This window comes from Netta rufina (genome assembly GCF_964035555.1).
Source record: "Netta rufina genome assembly, chromosome: 8".
Lineage (NCBI taxonomy): Eukaryota > Metazoa > Chordata > Aves > Anseriformes > Anatidae > Netta > Netta rufina.
In genome coordinates, this window is record NC_140131.1 from 2,758,293 (window position 1) to 2,785,782 (window position 27,490).

At 39.0% G+C, this 27,490-nt stretch overlaps 1 protein-coding gene across 1 annotated transcript; it reads right to left on the reverse strand.

The window, feature by feature from the left end:
- On the reverse strand, nt 1-26,713 carry ATG4C (autophagy related 4C cysteine peptidase). Its single transcript, XM_084290796.1, has 12 exons — nt 26,644-26,713; nt 26,204-26,282; nt 23,441-23,571; nt 22,343-22,426; nt 21,463-21,696; nt 18,384-18,714; nt 16,354-16,424; nt 14,740-14,876; nt 10,490-10,568; nt 9,752-9,828; nt 5,378-5,497; nt 1-1,272 (listed from the first exon to the last, which is right to left on the reverse strand). Exons 3-12 carry the CDS (start codon nt 23,514-23,516, stop codon nt 1,102-1,104), a joined length of 1,380 nt encoding a protein of 459 aa, XP_084146922.1. The 5' UTR covers nt 23,517-23,571; nt 26,204-26,282; nt 26,644-26,713; the 3' UTR covers nt 1-1,101.
- Nucleotides 26,714-27,490: the final 777 nt, after the last annotated feature.

Consider the following 27,490-nt stretch of genomic DNA (forward strand, 5'->3'; position numbering starts at 1 on the left):
TGTTTTCACACCTTTTATTTTCCAAGCAGTGTTAATACATAGTTTAAATATTGCATTTGTTAAAACACAGAACTATTTATGTACATTTCTTTGCAGTTTGAGAACACACACCATCAAGTAATCATTTGTACAGTAATAACATATCAAAAAAAAAATAATTCACACCCCAAAATTTTAAACATCTAGACCCCATTTGCTTTGATCTAAAAGCTGCGCTAGTAGGAAAGAAGCCTCAACATTATAATAGCTGAAACAGGAAACAAACACCACTCCTTTATAATAATTGTTTTTAGCTGCTTTGATTGGTTGCAGTTAATTTAATAGTATAACCTTTAAAAATTGTGGGGCAAGGTAATACTTTATCTTCACTCCTCAAATTAAGGTTCCAAAGCTGGCTTAATGAGACACCATTATAAAATCATACTGCTAAATAGTATCTTAACTCACAATTCAGCCTATATAATTATATCAGTATTGCAACTGGCAATTACTTCTGATATATCAAACTTACATCCTGGGCAGCGCAGTGGAAGAGAGAGGTATGTTGCAATTACCACATTAATTATTATTTGGGCTTAGGAAGTGAAACAGGTTAGAGTTCTACCCTTACAACAAGAATTACTCAATTTTTGCTTACAAACAGAAATAAGATGGTCTCAAAACCCACGGATATGTGCCCATGACATAAAACCAACATGTATTTGACAGACTCTGCTCAGGATTTGTCCCGGACCGAAACAACCCTAGGATCACGTTCAGGCTTACGGCCAGCCCAGCTTTTTCCGAGGGCGAGACCAGGATGCAGGCACATTTCAGCACACCTGCCTCTAAACAATGCCATCTATCTTCACTAGCACGATGCGACATTACACTCATCCAACTAGTAGTGAACAAAAATAATTAGTAAGTACATTTATAAATGACATTTTAAAGACTATTAACATATAAAACATTATCATCTTTATGAAAATAGACCAATTTCAGCACAGCTAGCCTTTCTGGAAGAGAAGGACACTATTATTATTATTAAAAAAAAAAAAAAAAAAAAAAAAAGACAAGTGTTCTCCTGGACAGCTGCCAATAATCTAGTGTAAAATGTCCTTAAAGCAAGACAAACTCCTCTGTACTAAATCTTTTTAATCTTTTCTTTTCATCCTCAGAGAAAAGGTCATTTTCTTCACGGAGTGGACTGGAAGCAAAGTCATAGTCTCTAGAATGACCCTTTACAAAAGTAAACAAGGGGTATTTCTCCTTAGATGAAGATTTCAGCATCTACAATGTAGAACACATACCAGATAAAATGTTAAACTGGATTTGAAGAAATACAGTAAGCAGCAATATTGATGTAATTATGACTGTAAAATGAAAAATGCATTTTTTATTTTCATTATCATATTAAAACAAAAGCATTGCACAATCTAAACATCTCCTCCTCCTTTGAAACAAACATCTACTTCTATTTCTTTTCCTTCAGACAGTGAATAGCTTCAGTCACAATTTTATGAGTAACCCTGCAACTTGTTCGTACAGATCACCTCTACATACAGAACGCAGATTGCTTCAGTGCAGCTTGAGATCTTGTAAGATTAAAATATATTTATCTACAAAACAGTTAATGCCTGTAACACTCTCCTCAGACACAGGTACGAATTCTGGAGCACTTAAACAACCCCAGAGATATTTTTGGTGTAGTATCAGTATGTACAATAGTCAACACTGAATAAAAGCATAAATATATATATACTTAAATAAGCCAAACAAGAGCACGTGGTTAAAAATACATTGACAATGGTAACAGGCTGTGGTAACTAGGGCACCAAAAATCTATATGTATAAATAAGAGAACTGAGCATACAGGATGAGGATAGTAGGAAACGATAAACACTTGAACAACCACCACCACACCAGCTACATTTAGTAGCAGATACTAATCCTCCAAATACTGGCAGTCATTTCCACTTTTCAGGCTGTTTTGACAACTGTTCACTGATTTTATTCATCTATTTCTTACCTGCTTTGAAAAAACACTCGGTAGACAGTGAAGCAGTGACATGCAGAACTATACTAGCCTACAGGTATCCGCTGTGTGGAACTAAAATCTCTAAACATTGTTTTAAGGAGAAACACTTAATGTAAAGCAGCAAAAAAATCTTTAAAGAGTAGGACCTATTTTTAAAGACACAATCGGGAGGCTGGAAAGAAAAAAAATCACTCAGATTCCTTGATTTTTATTGTAGTCTGAAATTTTCCCCTTTACTCTAGCCTACTTTAACTGCATTTGGTTATTTTGATGTGAAACCTGTGAAACGGGGCAGGAGATACAGAAAAGACGTACACACAGTAACAAGCAAAAGCAAATAATAGTAACAAGTATTTGTGGAAGAAAGGAAAAATGCTGGTCTGGAAACAAAGTGTTTCTGAGTCTTGCACAACTAGGTAAGTGGATGCAAAGCCTCTCATTTCTAGGGGTTGAATACAAGCTGGGTTAGGAAGAACTGAAATTTGGAGCCATATGAAGGTCTGTGGACAGCCGGACTTCTCTTAGGAGCTGGATGGCTGGCCAGCTCCTAACTGCAAATCTGCAACAGAAAACTTACCCAAATACCGCATCTCAGGGAAGCCATACGTTCACGGAGAGCACCTATAAAGACGGTCCCTCCAGCTGAGGACAGCAACACACCTGCAGCGACGCTGCTGCTGTCTGTTGAACTTCCCCAAAGCGCCCTTCCTACCGTGCCAGGAACATCGCTCTCCAGTTACCCAGGGAGGCGATGAAATACTAAATTCATCAACTAGCCCGACAAGCAGGAGCTGAGTGGATCTTGGTTAAGGTTACTGCAATGATTATCAAGCTACATCTCACTCAGTGATCACAGGTAATAAATACCTGATTTTACCTACTAAGTTTCATTTATTTTATAAAAAGTAAATTGTCCAAAGCTATGTCCTTTATGACTTTGAGAAGGCACCACAGAGGGCATTTTCCATCCAGAAGTCCAGATTTTTAAGAGTACTTCACACACAGCAGTTCTGAAGCTCCATGGATGAGACTGGTTCATAATATCAGTGCAAAAATTAAGAATACAGATCTATGACATTTACATTACAGCTGAAATTACCCTAGGCAAAGCCAGTGAACAAACTTTAGAAACATGGTTTCTGCTCTCAGTTTTGCTGGGGATATCCTACGTAATTCAAAGTAACCAAGTGTTGGACCCTGGGCCATAACTTAGTATAATAATTCTCTAATTAAGAATGCCATTGGGCAGATCTGTTTCACTTGCAAGCTCTTTAGGTAACACTGTGGTGATTTCTACAGCTTATTTAATATAACATCAATATTTTTTTTAGGATTTCAGTGTTAAACAGGACTCACACTGTTGCCACTGCAATAATTCATTTTTGTACCGAGCTGCATCCAAGCTCAATATGCAGTTAGTTCAGTTCTTCAGAGAAGTTTCTCTTTCTGCTTAGAACCTGGGCTACAAATAGTAAAGTGCAGTTTGGCCCAAGTGGATTATTAATTTTCAGCCATGAATTGTGGTAAGGGAATGATTCATTGCATTAGCAGAAAGGCAAGGCTGGTATCAGTCAGGTAATGCAGTAAAGCAGCAGCAGAGGCTGCAGCCAGGGAGAGGCAGAGGCTTCCTTCCCCGGTGCTGTGCAGGACTGGAGCTTCTTGCTGACCTCCTGGATGTGCCACGTGGAGCCAAGAAGCCAGGCAGGAGTGGCTGTGCCTGCTGGGTATTCATGCTGGAAATAAATCTACTGACTATTTAATTCTAAGTATTATTAAACTACTTACTAACACCTACCTAACTAGCAAGTACAGAATGCAATTTGGATGGATTTTCACCATTCACTCTATTTGGGCCCTTGATTTCAAATTTCTCTATCACTGAATAAATGGCTCATCAGATTTATCCTCACACAATAAAAGCAAAATCTTTCCTCCCACCTCTTATAACCCACAAAAGCAGCAGGAATCTGAATTTGTTAGTCTGGCCTATACAGTGAGAGTACGCTGTGCTAATAGTGCCGAGTTAGAGCATTCAAATTGCAAACAAAGGGAAAAATAATGGAAGAGAGCAGGAAAAAACAAAGGATGTGAAGGACGGACTGAAAGATCATAAGATGTTTTTCGCGTGGTATTTGTATCCAAACTTTCCTCTGCTATGAAACTGTGTTATACGTTGATACAAGATAATGTCATCAACATTAAAGAACTTCTATCTGAAGTGCTAGGAGAGTAGTTCAAAGACTTCAATCAGACCTGGCCATTTTCACAACAGATTATTAGGGGAAGAAATGTACTTCAGCCCAAATTCAAAAGAAAAGGGGGGGGGGGGGGGAGAAAAAAAAAAAAAAAAAAAAAAAAAGAGAACTTCTAATGCAGGTGATTTTGTAATTAAATTTTTACCTCTCTGTATGAGAACCAACAAAAAATCAGTCAAAATCTACTAAACCTTATACCTGGTAAGAAGTTTAAAATCCTGCTTTAGCTATAATACTAACGCTGCTTAAAAGGACACTCAAAATATTGCACAAACATTAATTCTTGCATACTTATGCTAAGTAATATGGTTTGAATATTAGCATCGCAAATATCTTCACTGCCACTGAGTCCTTCACAGACCTTTTTTAAGTCACAAAGCATGGTTATTGGCTACCACAGTTAATATATTAATAAATCTGTACTTCAAATATTCATATATGGGATAATCAAGAAAAAAGAAGTCAATTAGATTTGAACCTAAGTAAACCTATACCTGTATTTTTCAAGTGGAAGGACACGATCAGACAGATTTACTGGGTGATACCCGCTCCGCTGACTTCCAAACATTGTTACCCAATCATGAGCACGCTGCTTTACATTGAAATGCAATCAGAAAAAGCACTTATGCTAACAAGAAATAATATACAATTTTGGCTTGATCAAATACTTTCATTAAAAAAAAAAAAAAATCTTCCCAAGGGATTTATTGCCTTTTAAAAATTCCTCATCAGGTACCGGGTAATTCCAGCACCTCGGCAGGGTGGCTGCCGAAGGATTTTCACTTCAATAGTGCCACCTCGTGGAGCTGCCATGTGCCATCCTGGCTGCCCGGCTCCGGCTTTGTTTGGAGCCCTTCACTTTGCTCCGTTAGCGACAGCCTCGCAACACGCAGCTCGGTTCTGCCCAGCTTTTATGTATTGGTAAAAACAGACGAAACGAAAAACAATCTGGATTTCTCACGCTTATAAATTCAGCAAGAAATAGCAAGAAAAGAATTACTGGTATTTAGTAAAGCTGTGCTGATCCTCTGCCCTTACCCCTATACAGAGCGCACACATGCTGTTCTGGCTGAGCAATCGATTTTGCAACTTCGACACCTACCTTGGTAATTTCTTCAGAAGCCTTCTCAAAGTCCTGCACAGTTCTACAATAAAATCCTATCGTACAGCTCGGATCCATTTTTTTGAATGACATCTTTTTGGGAGACGGACAGTGGAATGACTGCAATTTGCAAGATTAAAAAACAGGAAATGGATTAAGGTTGAGAACGGCACAGAGCAACGCATTTACTTTTTCCTTTTTCTTTAACCGACAGCTTTGACATCCAACCCGCTCTGTCACTTGCATTAAACCCCAGCACATGCCCCTGAAGTTGCTTCTTCCAACCCCCACCCAAAGAGATTCTGGAAATTTGACTCTCCACACGTGGAAAGCCTCTTGCTGTTTGTGCTGCATTCACCAAACTTGCACGTAGCACCACGTTAGTTTGAAATCTGTCAGAGGTCCGCCGCTCCAAGCAGCCCTGTATGAATATTCCCAAGGCAGAGGAGGTGAATGCTCTTCTGCAAATTGAATTTGTAACAGCTTTTGCACTATCTTACAATTACTGCTTTACTACCACCGCCCATTGCCCCTTTCCCTCCCCCTGCCTCTATAAAAGAGGCATAATGGGATAAACCAACCTCATCTATTTTCCTTGAGTGAATTAAATGGGTTAAAAAACGCACACACAAAAGCAAAACTGCATTACAGAAGCCCAGAAGTATGAAAAACAAAAGCATGCCCTGCTTTATAAATATTTTTCTCCCTAATGTGGAATCTCTTTCCAAGACAAATTATGCTCTGACAGTGCTGTGAACTGATGCTATCAGCAGCCGTGGTGTAAAAGGAAAAAAAAAAAACAAAAAACAAAACCAACAAAACAGTCTTCCCTCCACTCTCATTCACAGTTCCTGAGAGAAAAGATAACAAACGTGTGCTTTACCATCATTATGATGTGCATTCATTTATTAGAGGGATTGTAGCTTTGGTGAAGCTCATCATCTGCAATTATTGCCTAGGTGGAAGCCACCCCCTGCGAGGCAGTCCCGGCGGTTCTGCAGCCAGCAGACAGGGCCAGCAGCTCCGCCAGCCCGCTGCACCACCAGCGCTGCTGCCACGGCTGCTCAGCACCACAAACAAACGCTAACACGCCAGGTCGGCACCGCTCCATGACGGAGACACCCCCGTGCTAAAATACAGATTTTATTTTTCCTGCACTTCCCACGGCGATCGATATTCCCCGGGGACTGCTCCGTGCTGCTTCCTTCCCCGTCTCCGTGCGTGCAGCGTGTCGGCAGCTCCTGGCACAGCGCGGGGCCAGGGCAGCTCGCTGCCACAGCCCCAGCACCACCACCTTTCCTCAGCTGCCATCTGATTTGACCACAGCAACATCAAGCAGTCTGTACTGTAGGCTAGAACCCATTCGATCTTTAATTCTTTTTTTTTTTTTTTTTGCTCATCAGAAAAGTCAATCTGCAGAAGACGACAGCACTTGTTCCCTACCCGGAGAGTATCTGGCAGTGCAGGAGTTTCACCTGCTGAAGGGTATTGCTCTTAGCTTGTGATTACAAACCTGAGAGGTATTTGTATTAAACCTCTGCTAAAAAAAATAAAATCTAAGCAAAGATTAGAAATAATATTTATACAAGACTGATTTTTATATTTTTTTTCCTAATTCTGTTCAGACTTTCTCTGCAGAAATTGCAGGCTGAATATTCATTCCTGAGTCCTCAAAAGCACAAACTGAATTCCGCCTTACACATCACATTGCAACAAGATTCCCACTACACTTGTGCTGCACCACTCAGGGCAGTGTTCTTAATGCTACACCAATCACTGTACAACAAAAGAAGTGGAGAGGCTTTTTTCTTTTTTTTTTTTCCACTCCTCCAAACAAATGGATTCTGGAAGCCAATACAGAGTGGATTGATTTCCAACTTATTCTGGACAATTTGTCAATTTTGAAAATACTCCCCACAGATAAATCTAACAAGCAACTATCCACACTAAGAAAGCAATTTCTGTTTACTTTTGACATTTCTGGACAAAGATATAATACTATTAAATGCACTAAGCATTAAATTGCAATATATTTTCCGTCTGCAGAAAAGCATTAGGATGCGATCAAGCCAAGCTGGCAGCTTGTGTACCTTCAAAATACATTTTAAAACCTTATTATTTGGAAATTCATATTAATGCCAGCCTGCAGCATAATCTGGAGGATTAGTCATGGGAACAGAAGCCAAAGAGATGTGTACTTTTTGTAGCTTGCCCACTGAGCTCCAGCGTGACCTTAAGGAAGTCACTTCAGCTCTACATCTCCGTGCTCTTCCCACCTTTTGTCTGGCTTACCCAATTAAACTGTAAAATCTTCAGAGAAGGCACCGTATTTTACAACAGTTATTAGCATAAAGGGGCAAAGATCTTGGTTATAATCTCTGGCTGCTGCCACAATGCAGTAGCAAAATAAGTAGAGAACTGGGACTCTCAACAACCCTTCTTCCAGATACCTCAAAGGGGTAAATTCAAAGGTATCTCCGAAAAGAATTAAAGTTTCTGCCTACAATATTTTCTGATTCATTTTGCTGAATCTAAAATAGCAACTTTTTTTTTTTTTTAAATCAGAACCTTCTAATTTGCTAGAGAACCTTAAGACTTCCACATCATATGTCACACCAATTAAGGCATCTTGTTAAGCATAAATACTGAAATCTATGTTAATGTTTGCTTTTAGTCAGCCCTAGGATTTAACATTAGCCCTGTATAAGCCCTTTGATATATGTAATCTCTTTTCCTATACATTTTTGGATGGTATTTTGATTAAGGTGTTGTGATCAGCTTCAAAATATTACCTCCTTGAAAGTGGTTTGTTAACAGTTCTTTCTTTTCATGATAGCAACATACAGGAACACCGACATTCCCTCCACTGCTCTCTCAGTTTAAGGTAACTCTTAGCTGCTATACAAACAGAAGCCATGATGATGTAGAACTTGATTACATACCATTTGACTTTCCTTCTAAGTGTAACCTGTCAGTTTAAGATCACCTACCCCGTTCTTGAGCTGTGACTTCCACTCTTTACAAGACTTTACTGCAAACTTGCAAGAATCCTACATTAAGTAACTCATATTTCAGGGGTGGTGGACATAAATCCATATTCCTCTTCCTTATTGAAATGTAACATGTTTTTTTCTGAAGCTCTGTTTCCATGTTTTGGAGTACTTAACTTTGCAGAACACCGTGGCATGAGGAATCACTACTAATAACCAACTCTGCTCCAGCACAGTTGATGCTGTCCTAAGCAGTGGATGTTTTTGCACTTAATGAAGGGCTGCTCTGAGGTGCCTGAAGTTCATGCAGAACTTGACCACACCAATGTCAAAAAGGAGAGTCTGTATGGATGGCAGTGAGTGCTTTTACTGTGAGTTCTGTGGCTACTGAGCACTTCCTTCTGTAACTGATAATGTTTTCCCATGGTGCTAGTAAATAGAGTCCTTTAATAACCTCTGTTAAACTCCATCTATTCTCAATGCAAATTATTTGGAAAGAAGTTAAAAGGGAAAACACTGCTGTAAATAAATAAATAATAATTAAAAAGCATGATTTTTAACTAGTACGCATAGCCTGAAAGGACACATTCATTACACCTTGATGCACCCAGAGAAAGGGAAAGTAAGAACAAACCTAGCACCTATGTTTTCAGACCTGTCAGTTTCTAGGAAACAACTATTCTATAAAAATTGCTGGAGTAAAAATAATAAAACTTGTTAAAAGAAACAGTTCAGAAGAGTTGAGTATTGTTCATCTAGTCAATGACAAACCTCACTGCTAAGCCTCAGTAATTTCACTTGTAGGAAGCTATGAAAGTGACCTGCAAAGTAGTGAGAAGCAAAAATTACATTTAAAATATCCATCTACTCCAGTTCAGAAATATTAACAATTCCTGGATAAATAATTATCAGACACGCCTATATAAACTCTGGTTCCAAACTGATTACGGGCACCTACTATTGAGCACTTCAGTAATTCTCTCAATAATGTCCACTGCAACTTGAAATTACAATAATTTATAAAAAAATGACCAAAAAGATAAACTAACCCAATACAAATCCAACTAAATCACGTTTAAGATCTCCAAGTATTGTCTATTTTCTGTGATAGAAAAATACGTAAGTAAACTGATATCTAGTTTTGAGGTTTTCCAGTCATTGAAAAGAAACAGAAAAGTGTTAATGTAATAAAAATTAAAATCTTATATTGAATTTTTAACCTCTGGTCATTTTTGTTGATTATAGACCTATAAAGAAGGGCAGAACTTTGATAAATAACATGTAACTGTAAAACCATAAAGATGCAGCTAGCTAGAACATCTCTAAATAATTAGTGTTTGATTCATATGGGAAGAAAACAGTGCCAGGTCTATATCCATACTACCTCAAGAGGGAAATCCTTTATGCTGACATCTACAAAAGATTGGCAGTAATGAGGATCCATGTAAATCAAACTGTCATCTACAAGGACAAAACAGAAGACAAGTAATTCAAAAAACACCTTATTATTACACTGCTTACAATCCAATTTCTATGCAGAAAAGCTGAAAAAAACGCCAGCGAGTAACTGCTTGCCAGGCTGATATTCATTGACTGAAGCATAGGTTTTTGCAGGACAGATTAACTTTTGCATAATCAAATATGCTTGTATAAGCAGAATTTTTATAAAGTGATGAGACTGTCATTTAATTTTTGGTGATAAAATTACTTTTACAAACACACAATTATATTCTGGAGTTTGCATATGAAAAATGCATTGTGCTGCTTCAGCCTGACAGGAAGAATATATTGCATGTCATTTAGGCATCAACTAACACCACTTAAACTAGTAAAAAGTAAATATGTAAATAAGAACTGCCAGACAGTAACAGCAAAGGCTCCTGAAGTTTGGTGAAATGGATAAATTATGCCTTGTTTATGCTACACGGGAAATTAAATGTACATTTTACAGAATCCAATTATTGTATGAGGTAAATGACAAATGACTGGACTTTGGTAGATATGATGAATTAATAAGGTACTCATTTTGCTATTTTAATCATGCTATTTCCCACTGGTCCTATATTAACATCCTAACTCCTAAAGCAAAATATTGAAGAGACATTAACATTAAAACACTAACCTTGAAATCCAGCAAAGTAATATGACTGCTTGGGCTTGCCACCAATGATACCGACACAATACTCAAGGCTTAAAATTCCCTACAAGCAAAACATTAAATAATTAGAACAGTGTTAAACAGAAAAAAAATGTTAAACTAAATTAAAATCTGCTCTTGTTTTACTGTTTTAGGCATTATTTTTCTGTTTTTTTTCCTTAAAAAAAAAAAGGGGCAGTTGACTTAAAGATTTTCTGGGAATTTACTCAATTTTATAAGCTTGCAGCTGACCACAGTGAAAGCCTACCATCAGACATTCCAAAGAGACTGAGAAATTCTCTTTTTTTCCTGAGGTGCTCAAACATTGAGAGAATTGGCAGTATTATTGTGGGGGAGGAGACAAAACACAATGTCATAAAAGTTAAGCACAGGTTGCATAGTCAAAAGATATCAAAATATTCAGATTTTCAGAGTTTATGTATGTTTACATTCTGGGGCCTTGGAGGCTCTCCTCTTTTTGCATTCTAATGTCTAAGTTTGTCTGGAGTAGGGTATGAATTTTTACATCCACAGGGAGAAATGCTGTTCAAGAAACAAGATACAGCCCTAAAAACAGCAGCCCAAAGAACGAGATCAAAGGGAGACAGAGAGAACAGAAAAGCCCATCAATGTTATGATGTTCTGACCATGAAGATAGGGAATTGGAGCCACCAGTAGCTCGCCTCTTTGAGAAAGATGTATCAGAAATACACCTATGGGGGTGTAAAGAGAGGTGGGATGAAATCCCAAAATCATTTTTGTCTGGGGGTGCAGAGGAAGGAATACACTCTCCTGGCTGCTGCAGCTAGGAGCTAGTAAGGACAGGAGCTGGAGGAGCCACAGGCCACAGTCACACCGGTGCTGCCAGTGAATTTCTGTCCCTTCACGTTGTCAAGGAGTTGGGATCTGTAATGTGTGTCTGTGCTATCACACAAACCGAGATGTATCATTCTTAGAGTGAAATAATGCGATCGCCCAGAGGTTTCTCGCTAAGCCAGCCCCAATGCCAAAGAAGCCCTCCTCAAAAACACACCACCAAACGTGCTCATAACCTATGCCTCATTCTAAATATGGTATCAGGAGAAAAAAATAAAACCAGCAATAGCAAGATTATTCTGAAAATAGTTTTAAGGAAAACACATCAGCTCTTAAAGCAGCATTATTAACGTTATTTCTTACAGTGAAGGTTCTGGTTACAATTATAACAATGGAGAGATGCCATTATTATGTGTTTGGTTTGTTATTTTTAATTAAGGGGAAATAAACAAATAAACACAAAGGATAATCACCTCCTATTTGAAGTAAAACTGCTACTTCCCATTAAGACTTGCTTTCCTGGCTGTGTCACCACCTGGGAGTTCCTCACTCACCTGGTTTATTGCATTAAGTACCCACAAAGGAATGAAAGTAGGCATGGAGGCTTCGCCCTTCTCTCCAACATAGCTTTTCCTTTCACAAGGCTCTGTTTCTTCACAGGACTTACTAGGATTTTTGTGAGCATTCAGTCCTGGCTTAACAAAGCTCTCCATGAGTTATCCTACCAGCTGCAGAGGGAGGTGAATTTTGCCAACACCGAGCAGTTCTGAAAGCTGAACCCAACTGTTCCAACAAAACTGCAGCCCAAGACCATTAAATACTCTGAAAACCGAGCAGCCTTTAAACATCAGTAAATCACAGGGGCTTCCTGGTGGCACTAGACAAATCTTGGCTGGCCCAAAGTGGGACAGCAATCCAGAAGACAATCACCTGAGCTAAAATGAACTCTCCATTAGCCAGCAGTCATATCCGCATCCTCTCCTCTAAGAGATCAGCCATTAAAATCATAACCTGTACATTATCGTTGTCCAAACAGGGAACATTTCTCTCAACAAAATGATTGATGTTTCCTGTTCTAATAAGACCAAGGCTTCTTGTTGAGGTAATTTCTTCCCTATTTAGACAATGATAAAGTAACGTAACATAACAAAAACCGTTGTACCTGAGATGCTAACAAAGTCAGCTTCACTGTGGTTTATACAGGTTAAGAGAGGGCTGCTTTAGAAAATGTTCTTTGATGGTTTAACATTACAGAAGGTTTAGCAGATGAGAGGCAAAGGCTGAACCAGCTCATGAGGACACATTCTCTGCCAGTGAAACAGGAAGAGAGCAAAGCTATTTAGAGTAATGAATAACTGTTTAATCTATGGAAATTCTCTTGTGAAACTGAATTATAAAATATTTATCAATTTTCATCCATAAATATAAAACCCTTTGTAAAAATTACCTCTTGTACTACATGGTAAAATCTGCATTTTTAACTTTAAGCCAGACCCCAAGAAATTCAGTCACTGCTCAGCGAACAGCCAAGACAGAGACCGGAGTGACTGATACAAGCAATCCAAAGCCCGCTTATCACAGTCTCCTTTATAAGCAAGGGGAAGAGACAGCCCCAGCCCTGGTGTCTGAGCAGCAGCAGTCACCTCTAAGCAAACTGGGATGATGTGGCTGTGCTTTGCAACCCAGGGCCATGAAAACGTATTTCACTCTGGCATAAGGAGTGCTTTTGGTAGTTAAATTGAAGAAAGCAGGGTAGAACTGGCCACTGCCACCCATCATAAAAGGCAGCGTTAAAGAACCAGAGCCCCTTTTCTTTAGCTGAGGAAGCCTTGGGAAAGTTGCAAAAGCAACTGTTTGTTAGCTTACAAGTGATGGATCAGGAATTGGCTTGAAGGCCTCACCCAGAGAGCAGTGGTCAATGGCTCCATGTCCAGGTGGAGGCCAGTGATGAGTGGTGTTCCTCAGGGGTCTGGGACCACTGCTGTGTAATATCTTTATCAACACAGACAGTGGGATCAAGTGCACCCTCAGCAAGCTTGCAGATGACACCAAGCTGAGTGGGGCAGTTGATACAATAGAAGAAAAGGATGCCATGCAAAGGGACCTGGACAAGCTGGAGAAGTTGGCCCAGGTGAACCAAATGAGGTTTAAGAAGTCCAAGTGCAGGGTGCTGGGGCAATCCCAGACATGAGGACAGACTGGGAGAAAAACCGAGAACAGCCCTGCGAGGAGAGACCTGGGGATTTGGTGGACCTAAAGCTTGATGTGAGCCAGCATCATCCTGGGCTGTATCAAAAGTGGCCAGCGGAGGAGGGAGGTGATTGCCCTCCTCTGCTCTGCCCTTGTGCAGCCTCACTTGGAGCACATTAGATGAGACATAGGAGGAAATTTTCACTCAGAGGGTGATGAGGCACTGGAGCTTGTCCAGAGAGGTTGTGGATGCCCCATCCCTGAAGGTGTTCAAGACCAGGTTGGATGGGGCCTTGACAAACCTGATCTGGTGGGTGAGTGACATCCTGCATGTGGCAGGGGAGTGGACCAGATGCAGGTGATTTTTAAGGTCCGTTCCAACCCAAGTCACTCTATGACTTTGTAAATACCAGTTAAGTATGCAATTTTTAAAATTAGAACAGAATTTAAAGACGATATTTCCTACGATAAATGACATCATGGAAAAAGACAAAGCAGCAGGGCTAAGAGAACCCTCTCTCACTAATGTAAATATTCTTGTGCCGAAGGTGTAGGAGATGGTCCATTGTGTTACTGTGCATCAAGCGTTAGCTCCGTAAGTGGAGCCTCCACTAAAAAAAAGGACAGCATAAACTTTCCTCAAGTTTTACTCCCCCCCCCAGTTCATTTTTATTTGTGGTGACTGCTTACTGCTTCTGCATCGCTGTCCTTAGAAGCATTCATCCTACTGTCCACATAGCGAAATGATAGTGGAAGCAATGACTAAGGGTGTCAAAAAATGCTATCCCCTCTCTTAAGGGGAAGAAAATGAAAAGGTAGGAACAGACAAGAAACAGCCTTAAGCCATTTGACATTTCAGAAAAGAAGAAACAGATTAAGGTGTTTGCTATATTTATATTTTAAAACGCTGACAGATACTTATAGCACAACTCTGGCAGCATATGTAGCTAAATTACCATTTATAATTTGAGCCACTACATTAATGTCTTTTCAGGTAGCTACTTCAGGAGCAGAACAGTTTTCACTGCTTTACCAAGGGACATCATGTGCTCTGCAATTATGTCTGATCTTGTAATAGGGAAATTTAAAATCTGTAAAGTCAAACTTTACAACCTTCAACTGTAAAATCACCACCACACATTTAATAGGTAGAAGATTACCATCGTGAAGTCTCTTTTCATATCACCTAGTGCTACGATTTGAAAAATGATTGAACTCTCATTTCATACCTTTACAAACTCTAAGTAGTCCGTGTTTGTTCTCTCTCCACCAAGTCTCACAGGAACTAATATAATTACAGCTTTTGTGTCTGTTTTTTCAGAATCCGTACAAGAACACTGTCTGTCAATAACGTCTGAGCTGTAGACTGGAAAGAGACACAGAAATATTCATATTTAACACACATCCGCTAGTTTTTACAGAGACACACCTTCAAAATGACACCACTAAGTCTGACAAACTATTTGTAGTCCTTTGAAAATATTGCTGTCCTCCTGAAATATAACTCCTGAGTGACTCTGATAAAAGATAGTGTTATGCTTCCTTATTTTCAGCAATATCTTATAATAATCAGCTGCTGCTGAGACACATAGCCAGGAAAATGCAGCAGGAGTAGGTTAAGGAGAGAGCCAATAAATATTTATTCACAATTTCTTCTAAAAGGAGTAATTTAAAACTTGAAAGCCTACAACTAACAGAAACAAACACATTAAAGGAAAAAAGGACAATAACTGATTTTAATATTCATGTTCACTGTCTGAAGTTAATACAAAGCAGTCCTTGAAAAATGAGTGAGAAACATTAAATGCAGTATTACTGCTTATTCCCTCCAAATTAAAAAGGATATGAAAATCATCACCAGGACAAAGAAATGAAAAATAAACAGAATTTTCTAAGTTTCCATTGTCATTGTTAAGTCAGGTGAAACTGGTTTGAGGCATACAGTTAAAGAGTGTCTCTTTAAAACTAGTCTGATTGATTACACACAGATCCCATTCCTTCCTGTCCTATCAAGATCCGTTATGATTTAACTAAAATTTCTGGCAGCTAAACATGGCTACTAAAGTAATGCACTGTGCTAGATTTGAAAGACTACAGTCATTAGTGTAAAGTTTCACCCCATGTTTATTCTATCTTGTCATCACTTCCTGCTCTTGAACATCCAGGGCTCTAAGCTCCTCTGCCTGTTATTGATTATTTAAAATGCCAGGCTGCAGCAGAGGAAAGGTTACCACACACTCTGGGTCGCTATCCTGCTCGCATCTCTGAACTCAAAGCAAAAATGACTTCTTACTATTCTAAGAGACTGGTGCAGTATTGTTTTTAATTAGATACATACATATATATTTTTTTTAAAGAAACCTGTGATGCAAAAGAGAAGATAAAATGTAGCTAACAAATCTATTCCAACTGAAATTAAGTATCTTATTGCTTGGGATGGTTATTTTTAGGAAAATACAGAAGCTGTTACTATCTTATTACTTAAACAACATTGACACAGAGTAGAAAAAAGATTAATTTAAATCCTCAGACTCCTCAAATAAAAAGCTATTATGGGCAGATTGTAAGAAAAAGTTTTCTTCCTGGATTCTGAATTTCATTATCTTAGTAAGAAACCAAACAAGCAACGTGTAAGGCTTTCAAATCGTGATGCCCGATTCTCAAACAAAAGAACAAACACCTGCCTCTACCAAGAACCCCTTTGTCTACATAATCTCAATTTTGTGGATCCATTTTTGCATTTATTTATTTTTTTCCTTTATGGCTCCATTGTCGAGTGCTTAGTGAAAGGCATAAAGAGTGTCTAAAACGTTTGCAAAAATCTACATAGTCACAACATTTACCTGTACAATCCTGAGCAACATAGACTGTTACTCCTTGTAGCTCAGGGTCTCTGGCTTCTTCAACAGCTTTTCTAAGTACAAACACAAAACTATCATCTCTGATTTTAGAGAAATTAACATTAAATAAACACATATTATTTCATTTTTAGAAACAGGTTGTTTTTAATTGTTCTGCTTTTTATTTGTCTTTTAAATTCAAAACCCCTTCCATTTCAGATCACTACAGATGGAGGGTGATTTTCAAAAACAAACAAAACCATACAAACAATAACACTGGATACCCAGATCCAGTTCATATGGCAGTATTTTTTTTTCCCAAACAAAGATAACAGTGCCTGGCCATTTAGAAGAAACAATGAAAAACCACACAAACGTTAAAAAAAAACACAAACACACACACACACATTAACTTACGATGAAATTCATATTCATCTACTTATTTTCTTTCAGTTTATAGCAATTTTCAGTTGTGTATTGATATAATAAAGGCTAAATTTGCTGACAAAATTGTTATTTTCAACTTGATAGATCTCTTTAGTTGACCTCCATTTGTATAACTAGCCACAAATTAGCATCCCACATCTATTGAAATAAAATCTAGCACATAAAAAGCTATAGGGTTTCACCAAAACTTTCAAAGAGATAATTGCAGTATTAGACTATCCTCAAAAGAATAAGAGTAATGGACCTAAAAACTAAAGAGAAAATATATGTCGATAGTCTGAAGCATGGTCATCAATCAAGGACAACATTTGTAAAGAAATTAAACTGTTCAAAATAGAAGATTAGCCTTTGACTTCCAATACATGCTTGCATTAAATGGTCACTATCCCTTTATTTCACAATATATTTTGAGGAATCGTTTAACACAGCCATTCTCGAGTTATGAGAGTGCTATACGTTCTTAGTGCTGCTGTAAGGGGAAAGGAGATCTAGGAATGGAAACCTTGGTGGTGTTTAAAATCGCCGGTGGGTTGACGTTAAATGGAATGCTGGGCCGAAATTTTCCCCCCGCTATCTATTAGGTAAACAGGCTGATGAAACGTAAAGCAAGCAAAAAGAATTCTGACAGCTTCTGTTATCAGGAAAAAAATAGAAGAAAATGCATGGGTAATGCTAACCTGTCACATCACTCTGTGCATTTGCATGTAGGCACATATACATCAGAGCATTTCACAATTTGTTTCACTTTGGATAATTGTGTTTGGATGCTAATTATCAAATTGTTCCCTCTATACATATAGATTAACGTGTGTATGTTAACATCTATACATATACATAGATTGACATAGGAACTTTGACTTCTGCTGCTTAAATGACTTCTTAGTGATTCAGTAAACTGGAATCTGCTAAGAACCTAAGTATATATGACTATAAAAAACCCCAAATCAGTAATATTCAAAGAAATGGTATATAAAGGCACACTGTATGGAGAAATTTGACTTTCGACTTTTTTTTTTTTAAGCCACACTGAATGTCACAGACCCTTTACTTTTACTGTGATATAATTATAATATTAATAGTCCCATACATTTACAGTTTCACAAGAATTTGATATGTGCAAAGAAATGCTGAAAACATCAATTTTAGCTCTGACATTTCATTACACTATCAGTACATTACAGCCCCCAGGTTACAGTATAAAAAAAAAATCTATAATGTTATGCATGTTCCAAGGTTGAAAGAGTGGTTAGTTTTTAGAACATTTCATTAAATGCAGCTCTACTTAAAAGCCCAGGTTTGGGAGAGACCTTGGGACTCTTACTGCACAATGTACAGGAAAACAGGAATGTTGTTTTTTTCCTGAAATACATTTGAACAGAGGCTCAGAGTTTAATTCCTGTGCCTACTGCTATTTCCATTCCTGCCTCTGAAAAAAACTCTAGAATTGCTGCTAATATGGACATTTTACAAAGCCAATAATGAACAGCTAGATGCTCAATTAAGCTCAAGTAATCTCATGACACTTTGAAATGCTTCTCCTGTAATGGGCAAGGCACGATAACAGCAAAGAATAAAGATACTTTTACCTTAAAATGTGTGCAACAACAGCAGGCCCGTACCAATCTCCAGCAATTTTTCCAGACTTCTTTCCATATTCTATCAGCTGATGTAAGCCAAAAGCTGCCAGCGGAGAGTCACCAAACCAAGAAATTATTTTTCTATGATAAACTTCATTTCTCATTTCATTGTCGCCACAGTTTCTCCTTAGTGTTCCCCGATGATGGTTTGACAGGATCTTGGGTTCCCTTTCAGCTGTAAGCGAAGCTTCGAACGATGCTGTCAGCTTTTTAACTGTATGGGCCGTCCAGGATTCAGAATCTGAATTTTCAATGTCCAATGCATCTGGCCAGACCCAGGCTGCAGCAGGAAACATTAAGATGCAGATTAGGCTTACTGTTAACTTTTGGTATAATCAGCAAAGCACATTCCCTTCTCCCCCCAGGTTCCTCAGACCAATACGTACTTTATATACCAAGATGCAAACGTCACTGCTAAAATGTAAACAAAGGACAAACCTGCAACATAATTTGCTTCATTTTCTGCTGTATGACAGGAGAAAAGAAGTGCAACTAACAGTAAATTTTATTAGCTATTTATGCTACCTGGTGTAGTGGGTTACTTAGTTAATATATAAAAGACATACCCGATCACAAGGCACAGAACAGAACATTCGTGCATATTAAAAACACAAAAGTTAGCTATTAAGTAGCATTTAGTTTTGTTCAAGTCAGTCAAGAAGCTTCAAAGCCTGTTTTTTATTGTTTTGGTCTGTCAGTTATTAAAAAAAAGGCAAAAGTGGGGAATTACTCATGTAAAACAAACGCTGCTTCCTGGCACAAAGCAGAGCAGCAGGAAAATGCGACAGATTCCTTTAGTTAATACATTTGTCAATTCTTACATTTACCTGGTTTCCAAGACAAACTTGTTTAGCTATTCAGCACGGTATCTACAGTGCTTTTCTAGCAAGAGGTCTCTCTTACAATGCATCCTACACGCCTCGTTCCTATTAATAGCATAATGGTGGTTCAGCACATCTAGAGAACAGCAATGTTTCACTTGTCAGATGACTGAAAGTCTCTCCCACAAGTCTGAACAACTATTTGCAACACGGAGCATGTGAGGAAGTCTCTGAAACACAGCAAACTTACTGCGAGGCCAGAAAATATTCTGAAGGTCTGCAGGGAGCACCCCGGAGTGCAGTGGGGAAGGCGGACACAGCCAAGCAAGGAACAAACCCTAAGTACAAGGTGCTCCATGTAGAAGCATCAGGGCCCTTGCTACTCATCTTGTGAGCTTCAAATTTAAGTCTGTCTTGAGCACAGGCACTTCAAAGTAAACTTACCAGTGCCTTAGTATTTAAAATAAAAACTTATTTACAACATCACTCAGCGATACCTGGAACCTTCCACACAGCAGTGAACTGTGAGTATTCCAGCTGGTAACTGCAGGCAAGTTTTGCTTTGTAACAGAAACAATACCATTAAACTATAATGAAAACATCTCTGGGAAAAGAGTAAGCAGCAATGAAAAACTTCACGTAAACACTTAAATCTGTTTAAAAAGGTACCCAGACCTCATAAAAAGCTTTGCAAAAGATAATTCACCAGCTGTCAGAAGACTACGTAATGAGGAAAGTAGTCCAGAAAGACCATACATATTCCACTTTTCTACATATTTGGATTGCCACAGAAACACCAACACTCTGGAATAACAAGAACACTTCCCAAATGAGGATTCATGGGGGACAGTGCAAGAAATTCTTTGTAACCATAGATTTTAAAGATATAAACCTGGGGCTTTTTAATTTTGGGTTGCTTCAGAATGAGCTGTTACATCCTCCTATTCACAGGTAGACTTCTGATCTTTTTTTTTTTAAATATACATATAACAAAAGTTATATATAAGGGATTTGTGTTCTCTCAGCAGAAGAATTTTTACATGTTTTGATACTTGCAGTCAGTTGGAAAGAATAATGAATGTTTTATGATTTAGGTACCTACAGGAATGTTCAGTAAGCCAGTTTGACAGTTCAGTCATGACACTGCCAAGAAGGAAGGCTTGGTGATGCAGCTGTCTTGGGACTACGTTCACAGCTTACATCATACTTGCACATTAAGTACCAAGTATTTTCAAAACAGGCTTTCAGAACTATCTGCTATTAAAACATTCCTAAGGATTCACCAAATGGTTTAGTAAACAATACATTGTATTCTAACTAATGTGTCTGGGTGGCTTCAGGCCCAGAGCTCAGATCATTTTGACAACAGTGGTGACAGAGGATAAGAATGATTCTTTCAAAGGGGCAATGTGGTAGATTATGAAAGAGATTGAGGAAAAGAGGATGAAAGACAAGGTGGTTAACCATAAGAACCAAAAATACCTCTACAGAGGACATGGCACAGCTTAGAAGAATGGGGATGGCATGAAACCTTTGAAAGCACAAAGTGTTCCGAGCATCTTAAAGCTACTTCCTTTAAACAGCTGTGACTGAAAGAGTAATTTCAGACAGACAATAAAAATAAATAAAAAAATTAAAAAAAAAAAAAAAGAAAAGGAAACTTCCTCTTTAAGTACACAGGGAAATGGAAAAAACGAACTAGTGAAAATTTCAACATAGAATGATGTATTAAAGTCCTTCTATTGACTCAAAATATTAATACTAGAATAAATTGAATAGTGTACAACTTAAAAACTGATAAAAGAACATTGCTTTTGCTATAGCCCACAGCTACGGGCTGTGGAACTCAGTTCGACATTCAGAGTTGAAGAAACGAGCCAGATTCGAGAGAATTGGACATTTACATGGCTCACAGCAATATGTAGATATCAGATCACAATTTTTTGTGGTATTTGACTTCACAATTGGCTTCTGTGGAGCTTCCAGTGTCTTTCTTTGACACAATCTGGTATTCCTTTTTTCAGAAATGGAAGAGTAGATCAGCTAGATCACCACTCTGTCACAATACAATCCCAGTATTAATGAAAGGAAGTCCAGAACCAAAACCAGCTGGAACTTTAGATTCTGGCCATATAAAGACTGTCACACACTCGACAAAACACCCATGCCTGTCATACCAAATGTACAGATCCTCCCTTGTAACTTACCTCTACCAAGAAAATGAAGCATAAGACCTTGAGCCAACAACATTTGACCAGTTCTCAGTGTGCAACCCCAACCACAGTCTGTTGTTAATGCAGACCCCTTTATCTGAGGAAATTCCTCTCTGTAGGTCAGCCATATTCTAGAAATGAAATCTTTACGAAACTCGTCAACGTTTCCTGAAATCTCTGTATTGATATTGTCAAAACTGGATCCATCTGTAGAGAGTTCACCAGACTCTGTAAGGCAAAGCACAATTCAAGTTATAACTTGGCATGGGATTTCTGTTACTGGAATGAAAATATACAAGTATTCTATCAGACAGATAGGGCAAACTTGCAAAAATTAACAATTGCTTCAAATACAAGAAAGGAAAATGTATTAGAAATGTTCCAGCTTAAAAAAGACTAATACAGACAGTGACTGTCAATGCAATTGCTAACTTGCAAGTAAACAACTGCTTAATTCACCTAGATGTAAATGGTCTAATAGAGACATTCAAAAAAAAAGACAAGAAAACTGCATACTAAAAATGACAACAAAAGAAATGATAAAAGGTGCTGGTGTGTGACTCTTTGTACACTTGTCACTATTTTATTCATGCATTTTTAGAAAATCTCATTTTGATGGGTAAATGAAGTAAAGTGTAAATTACAGGTCTGATGTTTACAAAACAAGACTTCACTGTAAAATACGAATAAAGCAGGTTAGGATGGACTGCATTAGTGGTGACGTTCAACACATTTAAATAAGAATTTTTTAAGTCTTTCACATTTACATTTTGAATTCGGTAATTGTTAATGAAGGTCTTTCTGGAGGATTAAAAATATATCTGTATAGTTCTTGATGCATAAGACTGGAATGAGCTAAGTGCTACGTACATACCATCGGATTTGAAGTGGTAACATTTTCCCAGCAGGAAAACTGGAGAGTTTCTACTGAAGTAAGTTTTTGTTTTCAATACCCAACCTAAAATAAATGCAAAATGCAAAACAAATGCAATTTTGTGACTGTAGCATTCCAAAACCACATTTCTAATAGCATCTGATTAAGCCTTATAGGGAAACGTAGGGAAAATGTAGTAAAATTGGGTCTTACTTTCATAAATAACAAAAAGGTTAATATCACAAAACACAGATAAGAGTTCTGCCTTGAAAGTGATGATGTTATCCATGTATGAGTATCTGAATGTTAATACAATTGTGCTACTGTCTAGAAATTGTTAGTATACAGCAGTGCTACAGCTGAGCTTAAGTTGCTTTGTCTCCATTGTGAATTCATTATTGCGTAGTTTGATTCTGAGAGATTCCCAACTCCTCTAATAATACATACAAAGCTTTGCACATGACCAGTAAAAATGTAGGAAGAATACTAATTTTCCTGTTGGATTAAACATGCCTCATTACAACATTACGTTGCAGATTTCAGACTCAAAAAGTATACAGAAAACTATTCTATGTATATTAAGCCAACAAATTAAGGTTAAGGACAGGTTAGTAAAAGGGACACTTGAAAATCTGCTTATTTTCTAAATAAATTACTGACATCCAACTGTGGAAATGTATGTTACACAAGCGTGTGAAGTAGATACGTCAGTGGTGTTTGTATTTCACACAAATCCTATTTTTTCAAGGGTACATATAAAAATAAAACCCCTGGGCAAAACATTCCCTACTATCCCCGTACAAAGGCTATGCAAATCTCGTGCTATTTAGTGCTCCTTACATAACGCATGTATTGCTTTCTGAAATAAGCCATTTAAAAATGAAATTATGCAAATCATTTTCAAAAATAGAATGCCAAACAAGTTTGTTTATTCAGACTGCTTATTATATCAAATTTAAAATGGCTTCAAGGGCTATATTGCATTTTTGATCATTAATATTAGTTGTTTCTGATTCACGATTCAGATTATATCAACAAGTTCCACTTGTTTCAATGGAGACATTCAATGGAGATTTTAGCGTGCATTGTTTCACTTACTGTATTTCATGTTGTGCCATGCTGACATAAACTTTGATTTTATCTTTTCTACCTCATCTGTCCCTGTGGCCTCCATATTCAAATTCCAGAGAAAAAGCCATCGCTGTCTTGTAAAACATTAAATTCTGCTGCTGTAAAAAGAAAAATACAAACATATCCATGGGCAGAGAGCACAGTAGTATCACTACCCACACACGTGGGTACTTAAGCCTAACATGACCAGAAACAGTAATAAACTTGCAGAATCCTCTACTTCCAGGGACTGGGAAGCAATCACATGTTCCATGAATAAATCATAAAAACATTTGATTCCAAATACCCACTAATAAAATTACAATGCAAAACTAAATAAAATATAATGTTCTCCAACAGCTCTCTACTGCACCACAAACTGATCTAGGGCATACAACCTATGCTGGTGTACAAGCACACTCGTTCTAATTTGCAGTGTAATAAAGAGCTGTATTTCACTACTACAGGTTAAATGCTATTATTTTCTGCTAGAAAGAAAACAGTGAGTAATTTTTTTCTCACATCAGGGAGTCAGAGCACTGATAAACGTATCCTGGCTTTAAAAAAACAGCGTTAGTTTCAGATTTCTAGTGTTTGTAGTCAAGAATTTTCCTAAGCCCAAGTGTATGTATTTTAGAGCAGCTGATAAAGAACAAGATGCTTTGCTGCATGTGTACAAGGCAGAAAATAGTTAATGAAAATGCGTGTAGTAACAGTGACATAATTCTGAACAGAACTAACTTGTTGGAGGGGTAACATCAGAAGCCGAGCAGAATACTGTCAACAAATCCATGCTTAGTTTACATCCCTTCGAAGCATCACTTGAAGTGCAAAAAGGCTCCCTTCTGATTTGATCATGTTTTCTGCAGTAGTCCAGCTGTATTACAGAAATGAGAGTGGTAAAAGGGTGGTAAAAGGCACTACTGTGCATATCTTTTTTGTTAAAAAAATATACTATAAATTGTCCAAAAGGTGTGGCAGCAGCATGGAAATGCACATTTACTGACTCTCTAAGTTGCAGGACATGATAGACTTTACCTTAAAACCACTCTGAACTCCTGATAATAGGAAAAGAATATATACTACCTTTATTTATCCCTAGGAAGTCTGAGGATGCAGGACAAAACTCCTTTTGTAGTCCACCTGCATCACTTACTAACAGGAAGTTTGCTGCTAAAAACTACAGCTTCCTTCTCTGCATGCATTCTGTCAATGATTCACTTTTAAATACTTGGTACAGATTTTCCTGATGATATGAAGTAGCACATATCCTTAAATAGGTAGGTGGAAAATATTTTTAATGTGGGACATCAGGAGTTGATAAATAGTGGAACATCACTGCAGCTTTCACCATATTCTTAGCCAAGTTTGATAAGAACACATGATAAAGTGAAGAAAAGTAAATTATTTCATTTAATTAATCAACCTAGAACAGGACGAGACACCATCAGAGATGCTGTATCAAGAACTGTATCTACCTTTCCATGCGTGATTGTCCATGGAACTGAGATCAAAGCAGATGAAGTCTAAAGCCTGTTACTTCTCTCCACTGGGAGTAAGTTTCAGGAAGTAAAATGTAACCCCTGTTAGCATAATTCCTGATGCTCGTATCTCTCGGTGAAGAGAATATGAAGATGTTGGGGTGTCAACATCTTCAGAGCCTGGAGGTACTCACACAGATGCACTGTTTCTGGGATCTGGAGGTACAGCATGGAAAATCTTTTGCCCAAGCCTCCCCTAACATGTTTTTCTGCTATTCTATTGTATTATTTTTTATAAAAGTTACATCAACAACCTTTCCAACCAAACAAGAGGCAATACAAAACAAATACTTTAAAAAAAAAAAAAAAAAAAAACGCAAAGCCAAAACACTTAAATTAGCCTTTAATTAAACTGGTTTTTTGTAGGGGAAGGAAGAGAAAGAAAATTAAAGGTTGGGTTTTGATTCTTGCCCTCCCTGCCCTGCCTTTTTTTTTTTTTTTTTTTCCACTTCAGGAGAAAAAGGAAAGACTTTGCATAGACACGTATCACTGACTAGCTGGCAGTGCTGGTAAGACCAGCTTCTTCAGGAGGTGTGTTTGGTCTGATCTGTCCTCACGCAATCCATCAAAAATGGTCATTTTTGTAGAGGGCAGTGACTGCCATAAAAGCCAGTAACTGTAAAAGCTCCCTCTAGCTAAAATTAGGAATGAAACAAACTCTACTGTTCCTAAAGGGGCTGAAGGAAAAATTATGCAATGTGAAAGAAGCTCCTTTTCCTTTAAAAGACAACGGCCATCTCAGTACATTTTTCTTCCATTTCTTCCCTAGCGTTATGCTAAACGTGTGAAAGGGACTTCAAAGAAGACTGCTAACACAAAGCAGACAAACTGATTGCACTTGAAACATCCCGGGTTTTCCCATTCGTGTAAGAACTTAACAGTAACAGTCCCGCTGAAACTACTGGAGCAGTATCAGGAGACGGTCACTGTGAATAGATCCAAGCCCAACAGGCACAACACAAGCCCTGTTATTAAGCCTCATGCTGATGGTTTTGTGGGGAAGTTGGCTCACCCAAGAGGTTATCTGGAACATACGCTATTACCAGGACCTTACCTGAGCGTGGCACCACAGCCTGAGCGCACACTGACGCCCTGTCTGGGACTGCCACCCACCCAGCCGTGGAAGGGGACGGCTGTACCAAAGTTCCTGCTTTTAGGGTTGTTTTATTATTTTTTTTTTTCTGTTTTTAACAATGGAAAAGCGCCTAACCTGCCGCTGCGACTCCAGTGCAAGGGATGAGCCGGGTCCGAGCGTGACGACCTCTGTTAATCACAGCTTTTACTTCAACCTGCAAAGAAACCGCACTAGCAGCAGCACCGCTTAGCAAACCTCACAGAGAAGCCCCCGACGGAAAACAGAAACGTTTATAAAGAAATAGGGTCCTCTGTACGGAGCCCCCCCGGCTCGAAGACGGCTCCCCCGTCCCGGTTTTGCGGAGGACCCACGACAAATCCCCCTTTTTCCCCTCAGCTCGTTGCGAACCTGCCCCGCTCCGGACTGCCGGGGGGCTGCGGGGCTGGGCCCGGGGCCTCGGAGCCGCCACCGTGAGGGCCCCGCGCCGCCGGCCGCGCTCCCCTACGACCGCTCCCCCTCAGCGGAGCTCCGCCACCCCCTCCCGAGCCGCCGCTCCCGGCGGGGCCGCCGCTTACCCCCGCGGTGAGCTCCGTGCTACGGTCGGCCGGCAGCGGCCTCCCGGTGCCTTGGCCGCGGGGGAGCGGCCCAAGGACTACAAGTCCCGGCGGGCGCTGCGGCGGGAGGAGGCCGGGCGGCCGGGCGGTGAGCCCGCGCGGGGCATGCTGGGAGTTGTAGTTCAGAGGGAGGGCGGTTTTCCACAGCCGGGCGTGGCGGGATGGCGGCTGAGGCGAGGGGCGGGAGGAGGCTGCAGACAAGCCCCGGGAAGGGAGGCCTGAGGCGAGCTGCTGGCTCGTGTGCCTCCACTCCAGTAAAAAGGGTGCCAAAATCCCCGAATTCTGTGGGGGCTGGTGGTATTTAAACCTCCAGCTTCAACGTCTATGTATTTAGTTGTATGCCAGCACTATTTCCAGTTGTTTTTAATTATTTTTTTGAATTCCTTTTCTAAAAATGGTCAAGGAATCACATCTGCTCTCAGCTTCCTAGGCTACTTGTGCTGAGGGGTTGCTTGTAGTTCGTTTGTAAAGCAGCTTCTTCATCATAGGTTCTTCATCAGTCAGCTGCTTAAAATAATCATTGGACGTACCAGGAGCCAATGTTTGAAAACAAAGCAAAATAAAAATCAATAACAAAGAAACACTACCCCCAAAGAAGTGCAGGATTTGGGAAAGATAGGGCTTGAATTTGCTGAACACCTGTAACCGACATTATTACTTCACATCCTATAGAAAGGCGGTGTCCCTGCATTCTCCATGTGCCTGGGACTCCAGAAGCACGAGTTTGGGTCAATGAAGGAAGTTTAATGATTTTTTTTTTTTCCCATTTTGTGATTTTACTGCCTTCTGCTGGCCAATGATGATCAGG

What these genes read in the sequence shown, in the direction of transcription:
- ATG4C (XM_084290796.1), bottom strand. Translation starts at nt 23,516, where the DNA reads ATGGAGGCCACAGGGACAGATGAGGTAGAAAAGATAAAATCAAAGTTT. An exon ending in ATGGCACAACATGAAATACA is followed by an intron (nt 22,427 to 23,440) that starts GTAAGTGAAACA and finishes CATTTATTTTAG; the next exon opens with GTTGGGTATTGAAAACAAAA. An exon ending in CTTCTGAAGAAATTACCAAG is followed by an intron (nt 1,273 to 5,377) that starts GTAGGTGTCGAA and finishes TCTACATTGTAG; the next exon opens with ATGCTGAAATCTTCATCTAA.